This window comes from Nuphar pumila, chromosome 6 (genome assembly GCF_984573655.1).
Source record: "Nuphar pumila chromosome 6, dmNupPumi1.hap1.1, whole genome shotgun sequence".
Classification (NCBI taxonomy): domain Eukaryota; kingdom Viridiplantae; phylum Streptophyta; class Magnoliopsida; order Nymphaeales; family Nymphaeaceae; genus Nuphar; species Nuphar pumila.
The window spans coordinates 31,577,824-31,604,323 of record NC_143254.1 but is presented as its reverse complement, the minus strand read 5'-3'; the positions used below and the strand labels follow the sequence as shown (position 1 = coordinate 31,604,323).

The window sequence follows — 26,500 nt, the reverse complement described above, 5'->3', positions numbered from 1 at the left end:
GCGACCTTTTCTCGTAGGGTCTCTTTAATTTTAGACAATGGGTTTTTACATGTCAAGGTTCACGGCAATAGTAGCAAATGATTTTTCTTCTCTCAAAATCATTTCCTTGTTTTTCATCATTTTTCCTTCCATAATTAGGGGGTTTGTAAGTCCTAACATAGTTTCCTAGTTTTGAGACGGCTAGAACTGATTCGTTATCATTCTTGGAGATTCTAATTTTGAGTCTATTTTCTTTCATACTTAACTCTTCTATTGTGTCTTCTATTGAAGGTACTTTTCCACAATAAAGAATGATAGACTTAGTGAATTTAAATTCCGATCTTAATCCACTAATGAAATGAAAAAAATGCTCCGCATTGATTTGGTTTTGGCAGAGTTCAATATCCTGCGGACAATGCCACTTCGGTTCAAGAAGAGGTAATTCTTCCCATAATTCCGACAAGCCATTATAATACTCCCTAATGCTCTTGTCTCCTTGAACCATATTTTTTACTTTAATTTGAAGATTGCACGCATGTGCAATATCCTTAAGATAATACATTCTCTTAAGATAGTCTCATGTTTCATTTGCATGCTCAAATTTTGTTAAACTTCAGCATTTCTTTATATCAACATTTGAAATAAGCCAAGACATGATCTTGGCATGTCCCATACGCCATTCTTTCCACTTTTTCTCATAAGTGGATATGGCCTTAACTCTTTATACCTCCGTAAGAGGTATTTCCCTTTCTCCTTCATCCTTTGTAAGAATTAGAGTAGGTTCCTCATCGGTTCCATCCACTAATCTCCATAAACCCTTCCCCCATATAAGAAATTTCATTATTGAAACCCATGTGACATATTTGGAATCATTTAGTTTGATGGGCTTAATGGTGACATTATCATTGTCATCCATGTTACAATATTTAGGAAAAACGGTGAGAGAAGAAAGAGAAAAAATAAATAGAAGAATACTCTACAACAAATGGTGAGTACGAATATTCCTTTAAGCTTTTTATGCCTCCACACAATCACCACTTCAAGGAAGATCACTTTCTTGCAAGAAACTCGTGTGGCATGTTTCCCAATGCACTGAAAAAACTTATCTCAAACGCTTCAACCTCACTCTGATACCATGTAAGAAAATGGAATCATCAAACAAACTTCAAATGTTTCTTCACGAATAAACTCTCTCAAGAACCATGAAGGTTCACACACAAAGCAAACACTTAAGAACCACTAAGATTCACACACAAAATACCGAAAAGAGATATCACAAATGGAAAAGTGAAGAGTAGATTTCATTCAAGTGGGATAAAACCAGGGTTACCGGAAGCGCCTAGCTAAAAGGGGAAGCGCGCTTCCCCGAAGCGCGCTTCGGAAGCGCGGAACGTCGCGCTTCCGAAGCGTGGGGGGAAGCGTCCCCCTTTTTTGGGAAGCGCGCTTCCCTTTAATGGGGGACTCGTTTCCCTTTAAAGGGGGATGCGCTTCCCTTTAATGGGAAGCGTGCTTCCCATCACGCTTCCCCTCGCTTCCCCCACGCTTCCCCCTCGCTTCCCCCATGCTTCCCCTGTTTTTTTCAATTTTTTGTATTTTTTATTTTTTAGTTTTTTTTCGCTTCCCCCTCGCTTCTGAGACGCTTCCTAGGTCGCTTTCGAGACGCTTCCTAGGTCGCTTCCGAGACACTTCCCGAATCGCTCCTAAGTGGTCCCACGCTTCCCCTCTTCCCCGCTTCCTAAAATTTTGAAAGTGCCTCGCTTCCCGCTCCCGCTTCCCGCTCCCGCTTCCCGTATCGCTTCCCGCTCCCGCTTCCTCAACTGGCAACCATGGATAAAACCCACAAACCAAAAGTGAAAATTCAATGGGGGTATCTTCCCATATTTATACACATAATGAGAGGGCTAGGGAGAGTCGTTGGACACTCCAACAACTCTAAATAGAGTTGTTGGAGTGTCCAACAACTCTTTTGGCTTTTGCTTTTTGACTTGGTCAAAAATCAAAAGGTCTATACTAAGTCCAAAATTTGTAAAACTAAAAAAGTTGCTTTTTGACTTAGTCAAAAAGCAAAAGGTCTATACTAAGTCCAAAATTTGTAAAAAAAACTAAAAAGTAAAAAAATAACTATCCTATTGTAACTAAAACTAAAAAAATTTACATATGATGAGGTATTTACAAATAAGATTAGTTATGAGATTACAATTTTAACAAACGACACCTTCTGTTGTTTTTTGCATCGCCATGAAATTAAGGAATCACCTACAAACACACATAAACCATTGGTTGAGCGTTTGTCATTTACATCCCCTCCCCAGTCAGAATCATAATATGCAATGACTTCTTGAGGAGGGGTTGGAGCCTTGCCCCTCTCGTTTCTTTTATAAAATGCTAACTATTCTTTTTCACAGCTTGTGCAACACCTCACGCTTGCCCCTACATCCTAAGTCGTCATCACCCACGCTCGGAGACGATCGTCACCTCACAACTCCCTAAGGTAGGGTAAAGTCGCACAAAGGGCAATAAATGAACCTATTTAAGTTGAAATAATTAAGATGTCCATGCTAGATATGCTTAGATTTATATTGCTTCTGCATTGCATATTTTCTTGTCTGCATATTTATAAGTCGAGGTATAATTTTACTCTTTGAGTATTAATTTGCGTATTTGCTTATGTGGTTGAAGGTGGTTTCGTACTTTTTGCAATACTTATGCCCTTAATTGCTTCCATATATACTTGCATGTACGTTCCTATGGGTCGATGTACAATTTCATTCTTGGATCATTATTTTGCATAGTTGCTTATGAGTTGAGGTGTGGTTTCGTATTTCTTGAAATACATATGCCCTTGTTTGCTTGCATCCATTTTTGCTTGCACATTTCCTTTGAGTGAGGTACGACTTTGTGTCTCGTGTATTACTTATGACCTTATGTGTTTGCCTATTTAAGTGGTCAAGGTATGGTTTTGGTACCTCGTGTGTTACTTATGTGCTTTTCGCTCGATGTGCGGCATTACAAGTCGAGAGTTGCTTATTGTCATGTTATAATCTGCATATGCTCACACTTATGGTAAATATGTACTTACATAAATGTAGTCTTGTGCCTAACCTGATTTCAGTTGTTTTCAAAACACTAGAAGTTGCGCTTGTGCGCTATAGTTCTTTTAAAGAGGATTTCCTTCTGCAAACCCAGTGCTCTTCAAAATGCACAACTTTTACAAAGTTAAATTTTAAGTTTTGTCGGATTGCGAAGTCACATTTGGGCCCTCCCAGATCCACACACTTGGGAGAAATATTTTATAACCCCGATTCGAATTGCGACCCAATTCGAATAACCCCGATCAGGGGCATGAACCTATGAATGAGTGGGGTTCTCTTGAAGGACCCATTCTTCATTTATCAATCTAGTGTCGCATGTCGATACTAAGATAAATTTTGGGATGCAAGATTGATAGTGATGTGCCTTATGTGAATGACTCAATGTGGCATTGTGGCTTTTAAGGATGAATCGTGCCAAATGAGCATTCCTATATTCTTTGGATCGTTATGAAGTTGTGTGTTGGGTGTTCCTTTTGAGAAGCCTATGCACCTCCCTTTTTCAGTGTAGCGTACTTTTAGACATGCACAACATGTTAAGTATTTTGTTGATCGGACGAGAGATCCGAGACGACCTTGTATCATGAAATAAGCAAAATATTGTTGAAATGAATTCAAGACTTATCTTGTCAAATTGTGTTGTGTTACTTCTTATGCAGATAATATCTGTTGGGGTTTCTTTGGTGAAACTATATCCCTTTTATCGTAGTCGTACTTTTGACAAGTACGTCCGTACTTTTTGACAAGTACGTCATTTTACGTTGCGATGATTGGATGAGTAGGTTGTGGCAACCTTGATGAGTGCAAATAACAAAATGCTGAGATCACCTAAATAAGTGATGATTTCCGCCTTCACCGGCAAGATACTCGAGTTGGGTCGAAAGACCAGAGTATGTAGAATAGGTCTTCAGTTAACTACCCCTGATGTACTCATTCGAACCGCTGACTCCTGTCAGGAGAGAGAACGGAAAGGTACAAAAACTTCGATGGACAGGCCAATAATGGCCGTTACGAGCAAAAGACTCGGCTTCCCCAGTCATCGGAGTTAGGGGAAAGGGACTACCATAATTATCCTAGGTGGTAGCTCTCCATGTTCGAGATGCATCCATTGTTTATGCTGCTTTGGGGATTTCTCTCTTGGTCACTGACCGTCCCCTTAGGTGCGGACTCAGTCAGCTATCCGAGTTATCTTAAAATACATAGCATAATAAACCCCCGGGTCAGTCTAGGTTGTTTCTAGAGTCGTGTCTTGTGCGTACCCACTTGGCCAGTTAATATCAAAATATAATTTAAATCCGATCACACAATTTGTTGAGTTATGCACGTATGAAAGCTATAGCATGCAACGGGTTTCAATACTTATGGAATTGTGTGTATGGTTGATGTAGCATCGTATTTTGCTTGCTTATGCAGTGCTTTGCTTATAATAATTAGCCTACTTGTGCCAGTGAAATGCTTGTAATAGTTTTAGCATTTTGCTCATGATAGTTGCTCCATGAATTTGTTGAAATTAAATTGTTATATAATTGCATGTCTACTTGACATATTAAATTATTTGGATTAACTATGTTCTATATCGTCCTGTATGTGCACCTACCAGTTTTTATTGAAACTGACCCATTTTATGGGCAGGTGATGTGTAGGTGATACACTCTGCGATGACACGATGGCGCGATGAGATCAAGATAGAGCTCTTTCCCTGACGTTTCGCTCCTGAGCACATGTTGGTAAATTTGGTATGAAGTGTATTTCAAAAATTCTAATTTAATTAAACCTTGAGTTACTAAAACTGTTTTAGTAAACTTTTTTTTGGTTTCAACAAATATAATGAGTTGCAAAATCCCATGAACAAATTCTCAATTATTGAAACTGCATTTCAAAACCATTTGATTTCAATAGTTGTGCAGGATTCGACAAAGGAAAGTTTACGTTGTAATGCGCTCAAGGTCCATTGACTTGTGGTTTTAAAAATATCATTTTCCGCTGAAGTACTATTTAAACTCTGATAATCGTATGATTTCAAACATTTCTAAACTATTCTAAAAGTTACAAGTCCTGGATTTTTGGGGCGTTACAATAGATGGAAATACATTTTTTGAATATTCGAAAAGAGAGAAAATATTTAGAGTCATATGAAAGAAGGAACCTGAATCCAAAAGCCAAGAAATCTTAACGGGAGGGGAGAAAGTTGACATGACGGCCCCAGAAGTTGCTCCTTTGAGAAGTGGTTGAAGAGCTTCCATGATTTGGCTTAGAGATAGAGCTTCATTGGTGGAAGTAGATGACCCTTCTTCCATATGTGGTTGAAATGTGGTAGACATAGCCACCATCTTTTTCCATTTTGGACACACCGGTTTAATGTGTCCCGGTTCTTTGCAAAAATGACATATAATTTTGCTATAATCTCTTCTTCTATTTTGGCCACCATTTTCTCTTGCTCCTTGATTTTTGAAATGAAGGGGTTTGTATGTTTTCAAGTTATTCCCCGGTCTAGAAACGACATATGTTCCTTCATTTTTCTTCTTTGTTTGAAGGCATCACAAGAACACTTGGATTGATCTTGCTCAATCCCATGTGAGTTTCTTATCCACTTAGTTTGGTAAGAACATCTTCAAGTGGTGGAGAAGTGAAAGAGGATAGATGAGAATATCTTATTTGTTTGAATTCAGGTCTAACCGTCTAAGCCCGTTCAAGAAATTAAAAAATCAATCTTCTTTCAATTACTTGTGTCGAAGTTCAATGGCTTCTCCACTCCATTTTGGTTCAAGCATAGCAAGCTCATCCCAAATAGAGGATAGTTCGGCGAAATACTCTCTAATAGTTAATTCGCCTTGTTAAAGGTTCAAAGCTTTTTTTTTAAGATAATATGTATGGGACAAATCCCTTGAGGTATACATCCTCTCAAGATATTCTCATACTTGAGACGCCTTCTTGAATTTCAAGATATTTGCATTAATTCTAGTCTCAACCGAGGAAAAAATCCATAAGAGAATCTTGTAGTTTTTCATCTCCCATTCTTCATACTTTATATTGTATTCCTCAAATGCTTTTGCTCTCTCCTCTCTATCAAGAACCTTTATCTCTCATTTTTCAATTATAGTAGTTTTTTGCTCGGGTTTCGAGATTTTACCTTGGATGTAACCCAAAAGTCCCTTGCCCTTGATGTGAGCTTCCATATTTCCAATCCAAACATGATAATTTGAGCCACTAAGCTTGAAGCCAAGAGAAAAATGGGAGTCTTTTTCAGCCATTTGAGAAGCTTTTTGTGAGAGACAAGAGAGGCTTCAAATAAATAAAGCACTTACCACAACATGTCTTCTTTATGCTTACTTGTAGCGTGTCTTCACTAGATGCGAATTGCAAGAGCTCTTCACACCAAAACACAAGAATGAAGAGTGGGCATGACTTTCGAGGCAACCACCGTGATGGCACGATACACAAGCTTTTCCTCTTAAAGACCTTGCTCTGATACCATGTGAAAATGTCTTCAATGAGACAACATATATATAAGAACACTAAGTTCTTATTTCTTAATAAAAAACACGTGCACAAAGGCACAATAAGAACACTTGGAACAAATGTGCACAAAGGCACAACACATTCACGAGAACTCAAATGCACAAAGGCATAAAAAATATGAATCTTTATTGAAGAAATGAGAGAGCTTTGACTCAAAGCTTAAGAGATACAAAGGAGGAAGACCCCCATTTATAATGCACAAGAGGAGACCTTAGAGGGGCTCCATATTGAGATTGGAGGGGCCCAACGTCTCTATGCGGGCCCCCAAGGCTAGAAAAAAAAGGAAAAAGATAAAAAGAAAATAAAGAAAGAAAAGAAAAAGGGAAAATAAAAAATACAATCATATTTCAAGGGGAATATGCGTAAAATGTAGAATTACAGTTTTGCCCTTAAAGGGTATTACAATTATATATATATATATAACACATTTTAACAATTATTTCTCCCCTCAAATTAGGAGATTAGCATGGGTCGAACCAAGGCTGGGTTTCTGCAGGCTGGGGATAAATCGCAGCCTGCATAACTGCGTTTGAAATAAATTTTCTTTTTATGATCAGTCCAACCCCAACGAAAGTTGGGTTTGGACAGATCTAGGGTTCGATTCATACCTAACAGGGAAACGGTCTGTTAGTTTTAGGGAGCTGTTTTTTTTTAATTTCTGCAGATTTCTGTCAGTTTTGATGTGATGTAGTCACGTTGTTCGGTTCTGTTTTGAATGGATACCTTTAACGGTAACCCCAGTCCACAAGGACTAACGCATACATACATACATATACATATATACATACATATACATATATACATACATACATATATATATATCTGCTTTGTTTATGACTGATTTTGGCTGGGTTTGTAAGTTAAAGACTTAAGAATCTGTCCAAGAATCACATGCCTGTTGGGGTTCATGGATTAAGACCCATTAAAATGCAACGTGTGGGCTGTTGCAAATTCAGGTTTTATTTAGGACTAGATAAATGTGTTCTGAACCCTAGTTATACATAGTTTTTTTCTTTATGTATTCAGAAAACTCTATTTAGCATATGTCATGTTGAAAAATATATTCATATGCACAGTCTTATCACTTTGAGGTTTAGTTCATTTTTGAAATTTGTTTTCCTTTTATCAATTTAAACCTTAAAAGATGATTAAAATTATGCAGATTTTTACCATGCTTTGAGGCTACGATTTAGTCAGCTTCTTTTGATTTCTTTGTGTTCTGTTATGCCCAATGAATGGGTGTTGGATGTATGGTGAGAATTGGCATCCTGTTTGTGTTAACTGACAGTTTTAAGTAAAAATAATATTAGAACGTGTCAGCCTCAAGCAGTTCCGATGCAGATCTAAACCTAAAACAGGTTCAAATCGTTCTCAAACTGAAGGTGTATCTTATGTTGTTAGTTCTTAACTGTTTATGCTACGCCTTTAGTTCTTTACTGAGTATATTTTACTGTGCATGTTAAGTTGTTCGCTACTGTATATGTTTAGAATCCATCAGGTTTCGGGTTCTTGATTTTCTTGATCTTCTAATCTGAATGGGATTGATGAATCAGAAATATATATATATATATACACATTAATCATGATAGATATATATATATACATATGTGTATGTATATATACTAGATCATATTTCGAAAGAAGTTTTGAAAATACTAAAAGATATTTATGCTGTCCCAAATGTTTAACTTCTTTTGGAACCACAAAATTTACGGATCTTGGTTGGATAATCAACTAAATCTGAACCGAATGATTATTGCAATTTGGTCTGTTGTGGACTATGTCACATGGGTGCGGGGATTCGGCACTTCCAAAAAACCCGGGTGCGGGGGTGCGAGGGTGCGGGGGTGCGGCAGGGGCAAAAATGTAATATATATAAGGGGGGTTCGGGGGTTCCCCCGGCGCGGGGTCCAGGGGGCGCCCCTGGCGGGGGGGGGGTAGAGGGGGGCAGCCCCCCCCCCCACCCACCCACCCACGAATTTTTTTTTTAATTCCGCAGCCCATTTCATAGGGAAAATTTAAAAAAAAAAATCCAAAAAATGGACCGAAATGACCCTGGGTGCGGTCAACGCACCCAGAGTCGGGTTGACCGCACCCGCGTCGAGTCGCGTCGACGCGGGTGCGGCACCCTGCTAGCCGAATCCCTGTGACATAGGTTGTGGATATTTAATTAAATATGATTCTAAAAGTAAGTTTGGCATGTTATAAAATTTAGTTTCAGGTATGTCATAAAAATCTGATTTCTGGCATGTAAAAGAAATTTGTCACGAAACCCAATTAGAATCTGAATTTTTGTTGCAAGTAACTTTGATTAGAGAGTGTTAAAACCAATCTGTCTTGAACAGTCAACCAAATCTAAGGATAATAGATGTTGAATTTGAATGGTTATAAAAGATGTGTTTTAAGCCCTTTCCTATTTGCTATAGTGATGGATGAGCTTACGAGATCAATTCAAGAAAATGTGTTGTGGTGTATGTTGTTTGCTGATGATATTGTTTTGATTGATGAGTCTAGAGTTGGGGTTAATGCTAAGTTTGAATTATGGAGACAGACATTGGAAGTAAGAGGTTTTAAGTTAGTAAGAGTAAGACAGAATACATGGAATGTCGATTTAGTAAGCAACGAAGTAGTGATGGGAGTCTAGTGAAGCTTGGTGAGCACGAAATACCGGTGGATGATTCTTTCAAATATTTGGGATCTATCATTCAAAAGTATGGAGAAATTGATGGAGATGTAAATCATAGGATAAAGGTTGGGTGGATGAAATGGAAGAGTGCAACTGGAGTGTTGTGCGATCGTAGAATGCCATTGCGGTTGAAGGAAAAGTTTTATAGGACGACTATTAGGCCCGCTTTACTATATAGTACGGAATGTTGGGCTGCCAAGAGACGTCATATTCAAAAAATGAGTGTAGCTGAGATGTGTATGCTGAGATGGATGTGTGGAAATACAATAAAAGATAAGATTCGGAACGAGGAGATACGTAAGAAGGTAGGCGTTGCACCCATTGAAAATAAGATGAGAGAGAATCGTTTACGGTGGTTTGGACATATTCGGCGAAGGCCTAATGATGCTCCAGTTAGAAGAATGGAGAAATGGGAAAATATATTAGTTAAAAGAGGTCGGGGTAGGCCTAGGAAGACATGGATGGAGGTGATAGGAAAGGATATGAATGCTTTGAACATCACCGAGGACATGGCATTGGATAGAAATGATTGGAGAAGGATTCATGTGGAAGACCCAGAATGATTTTCTTTTTTGGTTCATATCGCCGACCCCAATTGTTTTGGGACGAAGGCGTAGTTGTTATATAAAAGATGTGTTTTGAGTTGGCATGGTAAAATTGATATGCTCAGTTCAATGTGCATTTATTTATTTGTTATGAGCATGCATTTATATTGCATCGTGAACATAAAACTTGAATATATATATATATATATATGTGTGTGTGTGTGTGTGCGCCCTTTATGTTTATTGAAATTTTGCAATGTCATCTTACTAAATTGTATATTGGTTGTTTGTATGGACTGATGTGCCATTGAAAGTTAAGACCATGTGTTGCTTAAGAGATAGTAAGCTGTAAATGCATTGCACAACGATTTTGGAAATTTGTTTTTGAAATAGTTACATTGTTAATTTGATAAGGCAAGGGCATGAATATGTTATTGCATGATGATTTGCATAACTATAAATTAATTAAGACTGATAAAAGAGACCAAACAGTATAATAACTTTTCTTCCTTGGTGTTCATGTAAAAGGTTGGGAACTATGGATGACGGTTGTGGGGGACTGTGAAGATACTAAATACTGTGTGCATTTGTTGTCCCTAAGAACTCGATGTGTGGTTCGTGTTCTCGATCACGGTTGTAGGAAACATCTGCCACTTTGCCTGTGAATTGTGGTTTTGACTCAACCATAGTTATTGGTACATCAAGAAAGTGACGTCAATGGATGTTGATTTTCTTGTCATCCCGACATTAGGTGACGATTCTTAATGTTTTGATTGATGGTGATGATTCTTGACATCGGTCAAGAAACATGAGTAGAACCCAATAATTAAAATACAAATTGTGTGTTAAGCTACCACTGGGAACTGCCTTGAGCATCAGAAATTTTGCTTGTTTTTTAGTATTTACGGGTTTTAAGAAAATGAAAATTAAATTGTATGTATTAAATAGGGACATGCATGTAAAAAAAATATTGATAATTGAACTTAAAAAGTTATTCATGCATGTTGTATTGATTCATGAATCCTTAAATGTCTGATTTAGCATGAAATTGTTCTTTGTCTGTTTGAATTGTTTAAATTGTAAGTTTGTTCTAAATGTATGTTGTTGGTATTATGCTAATTTTCTTACTGTTGGGATTTAAGAGGGTCTTATACAAGAACTTTGGTTCTTACCCTGTTTTAAAAATCTTTTTTAGATATTAAGACATAATGATGGAGGGACCAGCTTGCTGGAGGGCACAAAGATTATGATCTGGCGGTTAGGGTTCCGACGTTTCGAGAGTTTTTGTGTTATTAGGGAACTATGTGAACCCTCAATGGAGATTATTTGATTTAAATAAATTCAATTTAGGTTTATGATTTGATTTATATTATGTTTGAAGTTATCGTTGGGTTGTGTAAATTAAATTAGTAATGTACCTAGAGTCCCAAGGATATTTTGTGCAATGTTTAAAAAAAATATTTGCATTTTTTCAAGGGTCGGTTTGGGGTCATTACAGAAAGAATAAGGAAAAAAAAGAAGAATAAAAGAATAGAAGAAAAAAGAAAGGGCTTGCAGCAAAAGGGAGAAGAAGAAAAAAAAAAGGACAAGCATGTCCCTCCAGCCTAGGCAGAAAAACAAGGCTATACCACCGAGACCCATAAGCCTAGGTGGTGGCCATACGCCTAGACCGTCTAGGCGGCCTGGGATTTATTTTTGACAACTAAGATTACCATAGATTCTTCACATGAATAGATACTTGAAATACTATAACTTAAAATGCAAAATTATATAAATTAAGTATATACTTAATAAAATGAAATACGAGAAGCAACTCAAAATCACATGTTGTACATTGAAATTTTTAAAGAGCACTCCAAACTCTTTTCAATGATCTATTCTTAAGCAAAACACAGAGCAAAAGGCAAAAGATTAATACTCTCTATACAGTTTCTTCACTCTTTGCCTGCTCTCTTGCAGGGTCTCCATATCTGTGGCCTGCATTGAATGCATGATTATTCTTAGTGAAAATGAGCCAGCAAGTTCAATGATCAGATCATATGACAGCAGCTTCTTTTATGGTAATAATTCAATTTAAGGCATGAAGCAGAAAGCAAGGAAACTGGGAGTGCAAGGCATACTCCACGCATCTGTTTACTGATTTCCTCTAAATGTGGCCGCATCAGCTGCATAAACATTCCAAAGAGAACATTAAGTTAAAAGACCTGCTGAAGATATTAAAATAAGTACCACGGAATGTAAAGAACAAAATGAAAAATGAAGAGCAAAGCAAGGTTGGCAGATATAACAATTCAGAAGGCTAACCTAATCAATTAGTGAGAACTAGGATAGGATAAAGACAAGGTGGGTGCACCAGAGATTGCAAGAGAAATTTTTTTGTTGTGTTATTTTGGAGTGAAAGAAAATGATAGCAAACAGTTATTATGTGGTAATTCATTACTAACATGAACAATAAGAACCAGGGCCTATGTTCAAGGACCTGTCACCAATAACTAGTAAACCAATCAGAATAAAATGAAGTCATCCAACATTATGTCCTGAGCCGTCTGCTTTCACTGTCAAAGGACCCAGAATGATGTAAAGAAATTGCATCTCCCGAAGTAGGTTGATCTACTTGTTACTTAAGTCAAGCAGGGAAAGGATATTGATTGGCCACAAAAGGAAGGTCAATCTACCTCATTGAGACCTAAGTGTTACTCTTGTAGCCTATGTCACAGGGACTCGGCCAACTAGGTGCTGCACCCGCGTCGGGTGCGGGGGTGTAGGTGCGCGTGCGGGTGCGGCACCCGATGCGGTCAACCTGACCCTGGGTGCGGTCAACGCACCCAGGGTCATTTATGTCCAACTTTTGGAATTATATATATATATATATATATATATATATATATATATATATATAATTTTTTATATTTTTGCCGCACCCCCGCACCCAAGTTTTTTTAAAGTGCCGCACCCCCGCACCCGCACCCGCACCCATGTGACATACTATGGTCTTTTCAAAAGTTGGACACTATGTTCCAAAGTTGAGAATATGCACAGCATATCAACATCTCAATCTAACAAAAACATAATTTCTTAGTTTTATAGTCTACAGGATGCAAGACTAAAAATAACATAAAAGATAACCAGTTTAGTTATGAAAAAATAGATCAGCAAGTAGCAAGAAAAACAAAAATTGTCAGACATTTCTTTTCGTGAAGGCATGCTAAAGTCTTTTTCAGACTCAAGAAACAATACCACAGATTTAGACAATACTACCAATTAACTAAGATAAAGTAACAGAATATATAAAGCAACAGATACACAGACAGAACTGAAACCACAACATACTGTGAGTTTTGAAGTAGCTTTGAGCTGATTTATTAGGAGAGGAATAGTTGCACCACGAATCAAAACAGTTGTTACAGCAATAGCCGCCCACCTAGAATAAGGAAAAGAAAAAAAAACATAGATAAGCATAAAAAGACAGAAAATATGTGTATTATATAAGTATATACATCAAGCTGATATAGACAATCTCTCATCAATCTGAAAAGCAATCAGCATGATGTACACCAAGATCTGTGAAAGTACTAATATCACCCACTCTACACATTACAGGTGAGATTTATTTGTCTTTGATAAGCATACCTGCGTAGCATTTGAAGTCAGTGATTAACCAAAGCATAAGATTGGTAAAAATAGGGTTACCCATTAGAGACCAAAAAAAATACACTTGATGACTAAATAAAGGTTGCTCGATTCAATTTAAAGCAAACTAAGCATTGACTATATTGTTGAAAAAGCTATCTATTGCACTCACCTAATGATAACTCTGTTAATATATATATATATATATATATATATATATATATATATATATATTGTATGTTATGTAATAGGTAATGCTCTCTAGGACCATTTTGGTCTTGTTATTTTTATGTAATAGAAAATGCGCCATGGTGTATGTTGTTTGCTGATGATATTGTTTTGATTGATGAGTCTAGAGCTGGGGTTAATGCTAAGTTAGAATTATGGAGACAGACATTGGAAGCAAGAAGTTTTAAGTTGAGTAAGAGCAAGACAGAATATATGGAATGTCGGTTTAGTAAGCAACGAAGTAGTGATGGGAGTCTAGTGAAGCTTGGTGAGCAAGAAATATTTGTGCATGATTGTTTCAAATATTTGGGATCTATCATTCAAAAGTATGGAGAAATTGATGGAGATGTAAATCATAGGATAAAGGTTGGGTGGATGAAATGGAAAAGTGCAACTGGAGTGTTGTGCGATCATAGAATGTCATTGCGGTTGAAGGGAAAGTTTTATAGGACGACTATTAGGCCCGCTTTACTATATGGTACAGAATGTTAGGCTGCCAAGAGACATCATATTCAAAAAATGAGTGTAGTTGAGATGCGTATGCTGAGATGGATGTATGGAAATACAATAAAAGATAAGATTCGGAACGAGGAGATACGAAAGAAGGTAGGCGTTGCACCCATTGAAAATAAGATGAGAGAATCGTTTACGGTGGTTTGGACATATTCGGCGAAGGCCTAATGATGCTCCAGTTAGAAGGATGCAGAAATGGGAAAATATATTTCATTACAGCCTATCTCGTTTTGTAGTTTCGCATATTTCATTACAGCCTCATATACCATCAACTATCTAATTTGAGTTGCTTATCATGAAAGAATGTAGGCAAAAGCATCTACACAAGGTGATTGGCAATAGGCTTATCAGACAAAGGATCAACTGTCATTTACAGCCAATACAATTTCACCAGTTAGTAGAACAGAAGCTTGGCAAATTCTATTGATCTTTGTTGCAGAAAGAGATCTAAAAACTAAATTTTCACATAATTGACGATCAACCTTTCTTAGTAATCCTAACTCGATCATGGATCCAATTCTTGACCACTATAAAAATGGTGAGGAGTCTAATTCGCTTTCTAAGCTAAATCCAACAAAAGCTCGTAACTGAATCAAGATCGATGTTTATTATTTTTGGTCTTTCATGATACCTATGGTTAGAAAGAAAGAGAATAATTTCTAGTAATGAGATAGAGAACATGTTCTTAATCCACAAATCATATTCAGAATGACATCAAGATGCTTACAGAAGGAAATGGGAATGGTAGGTAGAGGCATGTTATGCTAGTTAGGCTGCTGTTACATTAGATTATATCAATTACACCATTAACCAGAAGCATCTGAGGTCTTATACATGATTATAACAACTTTCCTAGCCGCTTTGTACTGAAAAGCAGCCATCACCTGTAGAATTTCAAAATTGATGAAATTATTCTTCAATAAGAAAAGGAGAAAAGGCAAACTGTACGATCTCAACCTTGGCATCCTCCAGTATTAGATATTTTTTTGAAATTTACACATCAAAGGCATTCATAATTTGATTAACCATGTAAAACAATTCTCTTTAGTGAAGCAATTGCAAAAACAATTTATAAAAGACATGCCTACAACTTCTGCAAATAAGTCATGTATCTCATTGCTATTTGACCCAAAAATGTTTAATATGAATCTAGTGGAAAAGCAGTTTGACATTAATTTCTGCAAATAAGTCATGTATCTCATGCCAATATGAGAATTTCGTTGGGGCGTTCCTTACTGAGCGACGTGTTGTACTCTATAGGCCCGGAGGCAGTGATAAATGGGCAAGGGTTGCTAGATCGTCGCCCGGAAGCGACGCGTCACACCGGTGCCTGGGTGTGGTGTCAAATAGGCAAGGGTTCCCTCACTTTGTTGGACGGGTGGGGGTAAAGAAGTTAGTCCAAGACCATAAAATTAGGTTAGCCACTTGGAACATAGGGTCTTTAACAGGTAAGTTGGTAGAGTTAGTAGATGTTATGTGTAAGAGAAAGATTGATATTTTATGTCTACAAGAGACCAAATGGGTAGGTGAGAAAGCAAAAGTGATAGAACCTTGGGGATATAAGATTTGGTATACAGGAATAAATAGGAATAGGAATGGAGTAGGGATTGTTATGAGTCATGAGTTTATAGATAATGTAGTTGAGGTCCGTAGGAAGGGTGATAGGATTTTACTTATTAAATTAGTATTAGGTACGGATATTATTAATATTATTAGTGTTTATGCACCTCAAGTAGGTTTAGATGATTCCATTAAGCGTCAATTTTGAAAAGATTTAGATGGAGTAGTACAAGGGATATCTTATGGAGAAAGGCTTTTCATCGGCGGTGACCTTAATGGGCATGTAGGCATTAGTAGGGATGGATTTGAGAGTATCCATGGAGGCTATGGTATAGGAGAAAGAAACAAAAGTGGAGAAAGGATTTTAGATTTTGGTTTGTCCTATGATATGATCTTAGCAAACACTTGGTTTAGGAAGAGGGAGTCTCACCTAGTAACATTTAAAAGTGGGGTTAATACGAGTCAAATAGATTTTTTTCTACTTAGAAAGAGAGATAGGGGTTGCATCGATTGTAAGGTTATACCGGAAGAAAGTGTAGCTACACAACATAGAGTCTTAATTTTAGATCTTAGAATTAGACAATGCCGCAAAATGGATAGACATAGGATAGATCCTAGAATTAAGTGGTGGGCACTGAAAGAAGCTAAACAAGGAATGTTTGTAGAGCAGGTAGTTAAGGAAGTTGATTGGTGTCTCGAGGAGGATTCAGAATCAATGTGGAATAAGATAGCGGGTGGCATGAGAAAGGTGGCTAAGGAGGTATTGGGTGAATCTAAAGAAGGTGCACCGCTAGGTAAGGATACATTGTGGTGGAACGAGGATGTCAAATTAGCTATTAAGGTTAAAAGAGAGTGTTATAGAAATCTAAGTAAGAGTCGTGATAATGAGAATTTGGAGAAGTATATGATAGCAAAGAAGGAAGCTAAAAAACTAGTTCGGAACGCGAGGGATAAGGTATATAAGGAGGTTTATGACAAGTTGGATACCAAAGAGGGCGAGAAGGATATTTATAAGCTTGCAAAGATGAGAGATAGGAAATCGAGAGATCTGGGTATGGTTAGATGTATCAAAGATGAAACGCAAAGGGTTTTAGTCAAAGATGAGGAGATTAAGGAGAGATGGAAAGATTATTTTGATAAGCTATTTAATGAAAGTCATGCTCAGGATCTTGGAGACTTCTCCATTCCTTTTCATGAGATGAATCGTGACTTCATGCGCAAGATTCAAAAGAAAAAAAATTGCAGAAGCTTTGAAGAAAATGAAATCAAGAAGGGCAGTTGGCCCAGATGGTATACCTATCGAGGCTTGGAAATGCTTGGGAGAGAAAGGTTTAGAATGGTTGACAAATCTTTTTAACAAGATTTGGCGGACAAATAAGATGCCTAATGAGTGGAGGAAGAGTACTTTGGTGCCTCAATATAAGAATAAGGGTGATATACAAGATTGCACAAACTATCGTGGTATAAAACTCATGAGTCATACTATGAAACTTTGGGAGAGGGTGATTGAGTCTAGGTTGAGGAAGGTTGTCATGATATCGGAGAATCAATTTGGTTTTATGCCTGAAAGATCAACTATGCAAGCTATACATCTTCTTAGACAACTTATTGAGAGAAATAGAGAGAGGAACAAAGATTTGCATATGGTTTTTATTGATTTGGAGAAGGCATACGATAGAGTACCTAGGGACGTTCTCTGGTGGACAATGATAAAGAAAAGTGTTTCTCTCAAGTACATTAGTATAATTAAGGATATGTATGAAAGAGTAGTAATCAATGTCCGCACTTATGGAGGGGTGACAACCAATTTTCCTATAACGGTTGGGTTACATCAAGGATCTGCTTTAAGCCCTTTCCTATTTGCTATAGTGATGGATGAGCTTACGAGATCAATTCAAGAAAATGTGTCGTAGTGTATGTTGTTTGCTGATGATATTGTTTTGATTGATGAGTCTAGAGTTGGGGTTAATGTTAAGTTAGAATTATGGAGACAAACATTGGAAGCAAGAGGTTTTAAGTTGAGTAAGAGTAAGACAGAATACATGGAATGTCGGTTTAGTAAGCAACGAAGTAGTGATGGGAGTGTAGTGAAGCCTGGTGAGCAAGAAATATCGATGGATGATTGTTTCAAATATTTGGGATCTATAATTCAAAAGTATGGAGAAATTGATAGAGATGTAAATCATAGGATAAAGGTTGGGTGGATGAAATGGAAAAGTGTAACTGGAGTGTTGTGCGATCGTATAATGCCATTGCGGTTGAAGGGAAAGTTTTATAGGACGGCTATTAGGCCCGCTTTACTATATGGTAGGGAATGTTGGGCTGCCAAGAGACATCATATTCAAAAAATGAGTGTAGCTGATATGTGTATGCTGAGATGGATGTGTGGAAATACAATAAAAGATAAGATTCAGAACGAGGAGATACGTAAGAAGGTAGGCGTTGCACCCATTGAAAATAAGATGAGAGAGAATCGTTTACGGTGGTTTGGACATATTCGGCGAAGGCCTAATGATGCTCCAGTTAGAAGAATGGAGAAATGGGAAAATATATTAGTTAAAAGAGGTCGGGGTAGGCCTAGGAAGACATGGATGGAGGTGATAGGAAAGGATATGAATGCTTTGAACATCACCGAGGACATGGCATTGGATAGAAATGATTGGAGAAGGATTCATGTGGAAGACCCAGAATGATTTTCTTTTTTGGTTCATATCGCCGACCCCAATTGTTTTGGGATGAAGGCGTAGTTGTTGTTGTTGTTGTAATAATTCGCATACACCATCAAATAAGAGAGATCTTCCTAAAAAGTCTACCTAACCTACATGCCCCACGAGTATTCAACTATAGATGGCCAACACTCCAACTACTATGAACACCAACGAATCTCAAAGAACATACTATAGTTTATGTTGAGAATAGGTGGTTTTAAGTTTAAGCCTTATTAAATTAGAGGTTATTTGAAATTTTATTAAATAATGGGCTTAGATGTAATTTCTTCTTTTTGGCTTATCTTTATTTAACAGAGAGTAGCTGCCCTAATCGGATACGAAGTTTACTTTCTGTGCAGCTCTCTCTCTCTCTCTCTCTCTCTCTCTCTCTCTCTCTCTCTCTCTCTCTCTCTCTCTTTCTCTACCCAAGGTTCGGTGCTTCTCATCCATCCTTCAACATGGTATCAGAGCAGTCGATCGTGGGAGCGTGATCGATCGTGAACAATCTACGGTTGATCTACACCTTCGAAAAAAAATTATATATTCAAATCAGGTCAGTTTTCTTTTAAGATGTGTCATCAGATCTAAGGGGCATCATGGGAGTGTGGCTTCAGATCTGGCAACAGTAACCCTTGAGCCATGCCGTGATTTTTGGGTTTGGCAGCTTATAACAGATTGTATGTGCTGCTGCCGTGATTTTGTATCGTGTCCCTTGAAGAAATGATCTTCCTTCTTCATCTGTCGTGATTTCTGCTGGGTCATGGAATTTTTTTTTCTCATGCTGTCATGAGTTACAACATCTATCTATATGATTTCAGCAGCAACTGTCATGATTTACAGTTGTCGTAAGTTCAGCTTTTGTCGTGATTTCAGCACCTGTCGTGATTACCTGCTGGGTCGTGATTTTTTTTGTCGTGATTTTTTTTTGAAAGCTAAGTTAGGCAGACCCTCACCAGTTTTTATTCAACGTACCACTGAGTTTTTGAACCTGCTATGTATCACCACAAGGAGACTGCATTGACAGCTCCTACCAACCATGCTGTCGTGATTTTTTTTTTGTGAAAGAAACATGTTAGTTTCGGTTGTGCTCATGTCGTGGAAGCAGCAAGCGTGAGTCTTTGCTGTGTTGAAATCAGGTCTGATTGTAATTCACTGTGTCGTTTGTGGGTGTCGAAAACAAAAAGGGGCAGTTGTTGATCTGTGTGTCGTGGTGAAGATCAAACTCAGTTGTTGATCTACATATTGGGTGCCGGAAAAAAAAAAGGGGGAGAAAGAATCAGATCTGACTGATTTCAGATTTGATTATTTAGTGGATCGTGGGAGTAGTCTTGAACTATGCTATTGCTATTGTACATTCTTGGGAACGTGTGAAGGCAAAGCTCGTGAAAGGTTGATCGCGTGAAGGTGATTTCTGGATTTCCTTTTGGACAGATCGTCTCTAGAAGATCGGATCTACAAGTCGTGATGAATCCATGGGTTCCTGATCTGGTGAGTGGTATGGATGTTGCGCAGACGTCGTGAAGCAGAGTAACAGTTTTTTTTGTGGACCTGCATAGTGTGGAGTTTTTTTTTTCGTGGTGGAGACAAATTAGTGTCATCAATATGAGGACCTGTTCGTTTTTTAACTCATTCTTTTCTTTATGGCTCAAGTGGTTAAATCAGATGCGGATTGCTCCAATGATTATATAACTCTTAGTCGGGCTGAATATAACAAGCTTCTTGCTTTATGCTCATCCTCTTCGAAGTCTTTTGTTGCTAAGGTTGCGTGCTTGGCAGGTGATGGCCTATCTGGCCAAGGTGGTAAGTGGATCATTGATTCTGGAGCATCCAGACACTTGTGCGGAAATTCGAGTAACTTTTTAAGTTTAAATCCTGTAACCGATCAAAAAGGGGTAGTCCTTGCTGATGGCAGTTCTTCCCCAATTGTAGGGCAGGGAAACATGTCTATTTCCCCTACCCTTCAACTGTCAAATGTTCTTCATGCTCCTTCTTTTCCACAGAATCTATTATCTGTCAGTAGAATGACAAAAGAGCTGAATTGTAGGGTAATTTTTTATCCTATGGGTTGCACTTTTCAGGACTTGCTTACGGGGAAGAGGATCGGTGGCGGCTATGAGGAAGGTGGTGTGTATTATCTACATCAACCAGTGGGTTCTGTCTATTCTGCTGTTACGTCTTCCTCGAGTCCTTTGTTATGGCATCATCGTCTGGGTCATCTTCCAGTGTCAAAACTTCATCGAGTCATTCCTCATATACCTCCCTCAGTTTCTTTTCAATGCGAAACATGTCAATGGGGAAAACATTGCCGAAGCTCTTTTCCCTCTAGTCAAAGTCCATCGAGTCAAAGATTGTTTGATCTTCTTCATGTTGATGTATGGGGTCCGAGTAGGATTCCTAGTAGGTCTCAGTGTCGTTATTATTTGGTCATTGTTGATGACTTCTCAAGGTTATCATGGGTGTTCTTGTTGAAAGATCGGTCTCAAGGCCCTGTCATTCTTAAATCTTTGATTGTTGAAATAAAAACTCAATTTGACATGTGTGTTAGGATTGTTCGCACTGATAATGCTCTTGAGTTCAAATCCAAAGACTTGCTTCAATTTTATTCTGATAAAGGGATTCAACCTCAATTTACATGTCCTCATACATCCCAACAAAATGGTGTGGCTGAGAGGAAACATAGACAAATTCTTAATGTTGCTCGGTGCCTAATGATTCAATCCAATATGCCTGCATCATACTGGAGAGATGCAGTTTTGACTGTTGGTTTTCTTATAAACCGCATGCCTTCAAGTTCTGTAGAAGAACAGATCCCAATCCAAATTCTCCATCCTGAGGTTCCTCTTTTTCCTATCCCCCCTAAAGTTTTTGGATGTGTGTGCTTTGTGCATAAGTTGGGTCCTGATCGAGATAAACTTGCTTCACAGTCTATTAAATGTGTTTTCCTTGGGTATCCTAAGAATAAAAAAGGATATCGTTGCTATGACCCTATATCCCATAAAGAGTATGTCAGTGCGGATGTTACCTTCTTTGAGTCTACTCCATATTTCTCGAGTACTACTCCAAGGTTACATGAGAGTCAGGGTGATGTCTTTCCTCTGCCAATTCCTCATTTTCCTTTAGAGTCGTTCACTCCACAGCCTGTGGCTCCATCCTCTGGGGAGTCTCGATACAGAAACCCTCCTATAGTGTATACTCACAGGTTACCACCTACCTCCATGTCTCCATTATCTCTTTCTCCTGAGGCAAGTATATCTGAGCATACTGAAGTTTCTGCTCTTGATAAGGATCTTCCTATTGCTCTGTGAAAAGGGAAAAGACAGTGCACCCTTTATCCCATTTCTCAGTTTGTTTCTGAAGTTAATCTTGGGGCATCCATAAAGAATTTTATCTCGACTTTGTCTGCCTCTTCTGTTCTGCTTCATCACAGTCAGGCTCTATTCGACCCCAAATGGATGCAGGCTATGCAGGATGAGATGGATGCCCTATGCTCTAGGGGCACTTGGAACTTGGTTGATCCTTCAACTGATGCAGATATTGTTGGCTGCAAATGGGTATATACCATTAAATATAACTCGGATGGGTCAATTGAACGGTACAAAGCCCAGTTGGTTGCAAAAGGCTATACTCAGACTTATAGTGTTGACTTTTTTGAAACTTTTTCCCCAATCGCTCGTCTTGGAACTATTCGTCTTGTTCTCTCTGTTGCAGTGCACTATGGATGGCCCTTGTCTCAGTTGGATGTCAAGAATGCCTTTTGTATGGAGATTTACATGAAAGAGTCTATATGCAACTTTGAGGTTAGGGGGAGTGTCAGAAAGTGTGCAAGTTGAAGAAGGCTATTTATGGCCTGAAGCAGAGTCCTCGGGCATGGTTTCAAAAATTATTTGAGGTAATGTCGGAGTTTGGATTTGTCAGGTCAGCCTCAGACCACTCCTTGTTTATCAAGCAAACTAGTGCTGGAATTGTTGTTATGGTGGTATATGTCGATGACATCATATTAACAGGAAGTAGTGCCCAAGATATTTCCGCAACAAAGAATCATCTTCAGAAATACTTTGTTACTAAAGATCTTGGTTCCCTTCGATATTTTTTGGGTATTGAGGCTGCAAGAAACAAAGAGGGCTTAGTTTTGTCACAAAGAAAGTATGTGATGGACCTATTAAAAGAGACTGGAATGCTAGGAGCGAAGCCAGCTAACATTCCTATGGATCCCAAAACTCATATGTTTGATGAGAAATATGAATATGTGGATAGTACTAGTTTTAGATCCTTGGTGGGTAAGTTGTTATATGTGACCGTTACTAGACCTGACATTTCATTAGCCATGAGTAAAATTAGTCAATTCATGGATAAGCCTACCAAAGCTCACTGGGATGCAGCTATGATGATTCTCAGGTACTTAAAATCATCTCCTGGTAAAGGACTGTTGTTTAAACAAAATCCTTCCTTGGACGTTGTTGCTTACACTGACGCAGATTATGCGGGGTCTATCGAAGATAGAAAATCAACAACTGGATTTTGTGTTTTTGTGGGAGGAAATCTTGTTACCTGGAGGAGTAAGAAACAAACTGTTGTAGCCAGGTCGAGTGTTGAATCAAAATACAGAGCTATGGCTCATACCACAGCTGAGATCATGTGGGTAAAATCAATTTTGACCGAACTTCAGGTGAAAGTATCCCTACCTATGGTGATGGTGTGTGACAATAGGGCTGCTACATATATTGCCAACAATCTAGTTTTTCATGAAAGGACTAAACATATTGAAGTTGACTGTCACTATGTACGTGACTTGATTCAGACTGGTTATATTTGCACAGATCATGTATCTTCCGAAGATCAAGTTGTTGATGTCTTTACCAAGGCCCTTGCGAGGTCTAGTTTCTTCCATTGTTGTGACAAGCTGAGCATGATCGATATCTATGCTCCAGCTTGAGGGGGAGTGTTGAGAATAGGTGGTTTTAAGTTTAAGCCTTATTAAATTAGAGGTTATTTGAAATTTTATTAAATAATGGACTTAGATGTAATTTCTTCTTTTTGGCTTATCTCTATTTAACATAGAGAGTAGCTGCCCTAATCGGATACGAAGTTTACTTTCTGTGCAGCCGTCTCTCTCTCTCTCTCCTCTCTTTCTCTCTCTCCTCTCTCTCTTTCTCTACCCAAGGTTCGGTGCTTCTCATCCATCCTTCAACAGTTTAAAGCTTGAATCCCTATACATTAAGATTCTTGGGAACATGGCCAGTACAAAGAAAAACCTTTTGTTTTTCAACTATACTCGGAAAAAGGAAGAGATGATTAACATTTCTTTCTTAGTGTCAAACACCTGACAATTACTAACCTTCTGATATCCCTTCATGATATTCTTCTCCTCCAGTGTAAGATTCTTTAAGCCACGAGCAAAATCTAACTCATAGAGAAGGGACATGTTCATATGTCTAATTCTTCTCTGGAGCCTCCATAATTACTAGTGATTGCATCTCTCTATCGGAGAACTCTCATAGCTTCATCCACATTCATGATAATAAGAACAGAGTTGCAATCGGCCAAAAATGCCTTGCAGGACACTGACATTCATAAGCATCAAATTACATAAGAGGTGAGTGGTACGGAAGTTTTTTTTTTAATCTTTCTAGATGGCTATGGAGAGAGCAAGGTCATCACCATAAATTGCACACTTTGTGATTCATATATAAGTTTTAAAAGGCAGGTCTTTGCAATTCGATGTCTCTTCAAGTGTGGAGTATGAATAAGACTATGACAACCTTGGTACCTATGTCACACGGATACTCCATTTTTACTGTCGTGTTGTATCCCCTTGTATACTAGTTACACTGAAAACTTCATAAAAATATTTGTATCCCCGTATCTTCAGCTGTATCCATGTGACATAGCTTGGTACGCATGACCGTTTTGAGCGTTTGGCTTCCCACTAGATCCCAGCAGTGGACTCCGGTTTGCCCACCTTTCCCACAACAAAAGCACCAAAACTTCTCCTCCTCATCAATGTCTTCTAACTTGTCCTCTTCTATAAGTTACCCCCTCTTCTCTTACCTTTCTCATGACTTCAATTGTGAGGTGATACTGTTTATGAGGTAAAATCTCACTAGACTTAATTCATTTGATGCATGAATGTTACTCTTTGCACTCTCACTATGAAACCCCCAAAAGAAGCCCAAAACTGTCTTATTTCCTTCGCACGTGCGCATCTTTATCTCGGTTGTAATGGCCTATGTCTTCTCACAGATCCCTGAGCTCGTTATAGCAATTAGTCGAAGGAATATCACACCTCTTGACTTCATTTGTCTTTCTTAAATATGCATCCAACACGGGGACTCATACTTATCAGTTTCAGTACTCATGAATGTTTCGCCAACGAACAAGTTCATAGATTGGATAAGCCAACCCATTACAAGATGGTTTTCCCAATCCAAATAACACGACACTTTCTTCCTGTTTCTTTTTTCCACTCCACCATTCATGTTACCTACCGAGCATCATAATTTTTCTCATCAAACTTGATGTTGGAAATTTAGAATTTTGAACTATCACTAGCAGAGTTTCCAATCCGTAACATATATACTCAAATATATCAAATCACAACCTAAGAAGGCACGAAAGCGTCCGCATAATCGAACAAAATGGCAGTTTATCTCTTTTTATTACATCAAAAATAAAATTTTAGAGCTTCCGAATTCACTAAATTGCATGATAGAGATATTTACCTACCAATTAAGCCCAGTAAAAGAATGAACACCATCGATGAAGTACTGCAAGGCGGCGACGGGGAAGAACGAGTCCGCAGCCGCGATCGCGACTTCGCTCGCGCCGGGCGCTTGCGCGACGGTCTCGGCAGCCGTCTCGGTGAGCACTCCGGCGACGTCGCTCATGTACTCGATCTTGTCGGGCTCTTCCCCGATCATGCTGCTCGAGTAGTGCCTCGTAGACGATACGACGCCGAAAGGGAGAAGGAACCCGTATGGGTGCCTCGACCGAAACGGAGCGGATCCGGAGAGGTGGTAGCGAAAAGAACCATACGGGAGAAGTGGCGGAGGCGGAGGAGAGGCATTTGAGTGGTTGTCCTGGTGGTGGTGGTGGTGGTGAATGGATGAGCAAGAAGAGGCGGAGAGGTGGTGGGTGCGGATGAGGAGGGAGAGTTGGGAGGAGATGCGCCGCCCGCCGCCGGCGGCAGCAGAGGAAGCCATGGCCGCCGCGGTGCAGGCGGAAGGGAAGGGGTTCACTCGCTTGTGCGAAGTGTGAAACCTTCTATAGCGAAGAAGAAGAAGCCGGTTCGCTGCCTTCGCTTGAGGAATTGGGCTCGTAAACGGAAATGATGGATCGGGTCTAGCACCAAATCTAGGACTAAACCAAATCGGCCTGGCTCTGCTGGCTCTAGGGATGGCATTACCAAGTCCGAAATAATCGGGTTTGGCCTAATCTGATTCGGATTCAGATTCAAATAAAAAAAAGATAAAACAAGCCCAGATCCGACTAGCTTAATTCCCAGTGTTTACACATAATCGGATCGGGTTTTTAATCTGATTCGGGTTTGGGTTTGGGTTTGGGTTTGAATGCAACAATACCAAACTTGGATTCGATTATTAATCGGGTCCAAATTTAACTAACAAACCCACTTAATGCACTCAGGTCCGGGTTGGGTATCGAGTTGCATCTGAACCATTTACATCCCTAGCTGGCTCTCAAAAACAAAACCTACGAAGGCAAAACTGTGTTTTTGCTCTAAAAGGATCATATAAACCACGAGGTCTATGCTCATCTAGTAGGGCCGACTTATGAATGTCACCAAGTTGATAGGGCATTAGAAGTTTGAAATATATGGGTGACATTCCTTGCCACAAGGTTGAAATTGGGTGTACTCTCTAATGGGCAGAAGGATCTCAAGGGTTTTTTGTGCAGGAGCAGAAGGCCAATGTCTATAAAGATTTGTTTAGATCCACTTTGATGTTAATGTTAGTGCTCTATGTATAAGGCAGATTGGAGTTGGATGCTTGATTATTTTTGTTTTGAGTTGAAAATTTTGTGGTAGAT

The 26,500-nt window shown here is 38.7% G+C and overlaps 1 protein-coding gene across 1 annotated transcript in view; it reads right to left on the bottom strand.

The window, feature by feature from the left end:
- LOC149834556 (mitochondrial inner membrane protein OXA1-like) overlaps window positions 1-25,718 on the bottom strand; it is an 80,285-nt gene extending 54,567 nt beyond the window's left edge. The window contains exons 1-4 of the mRNA XM_090011480.1: window positions 25,181-25,718; window positions 13,149-13,239; window positions 11,939-11,983; window positions 11,737-11,795 (exon numbers count right to left, since the gene is read on the bottom strand). Of these exons, the coding sequence (XP_089867606.1) occupies window positions 11,737-11,795; window positions 11,939-11,983; window positions 13,149-13,239; window positions 25,181-25,656 (671 nt within the window). The 5' untranslated portion in view covers window positions 25,657-25,718. The remainder of the gene's footprint in view (window positions 1-11,736; window positions 11,796-11,938; window positions 11,984-13,148; window positions 13,240-25,180) is intronic.
- Window positions 25,719-26,500: the final 782 nt, after the last annotated feature.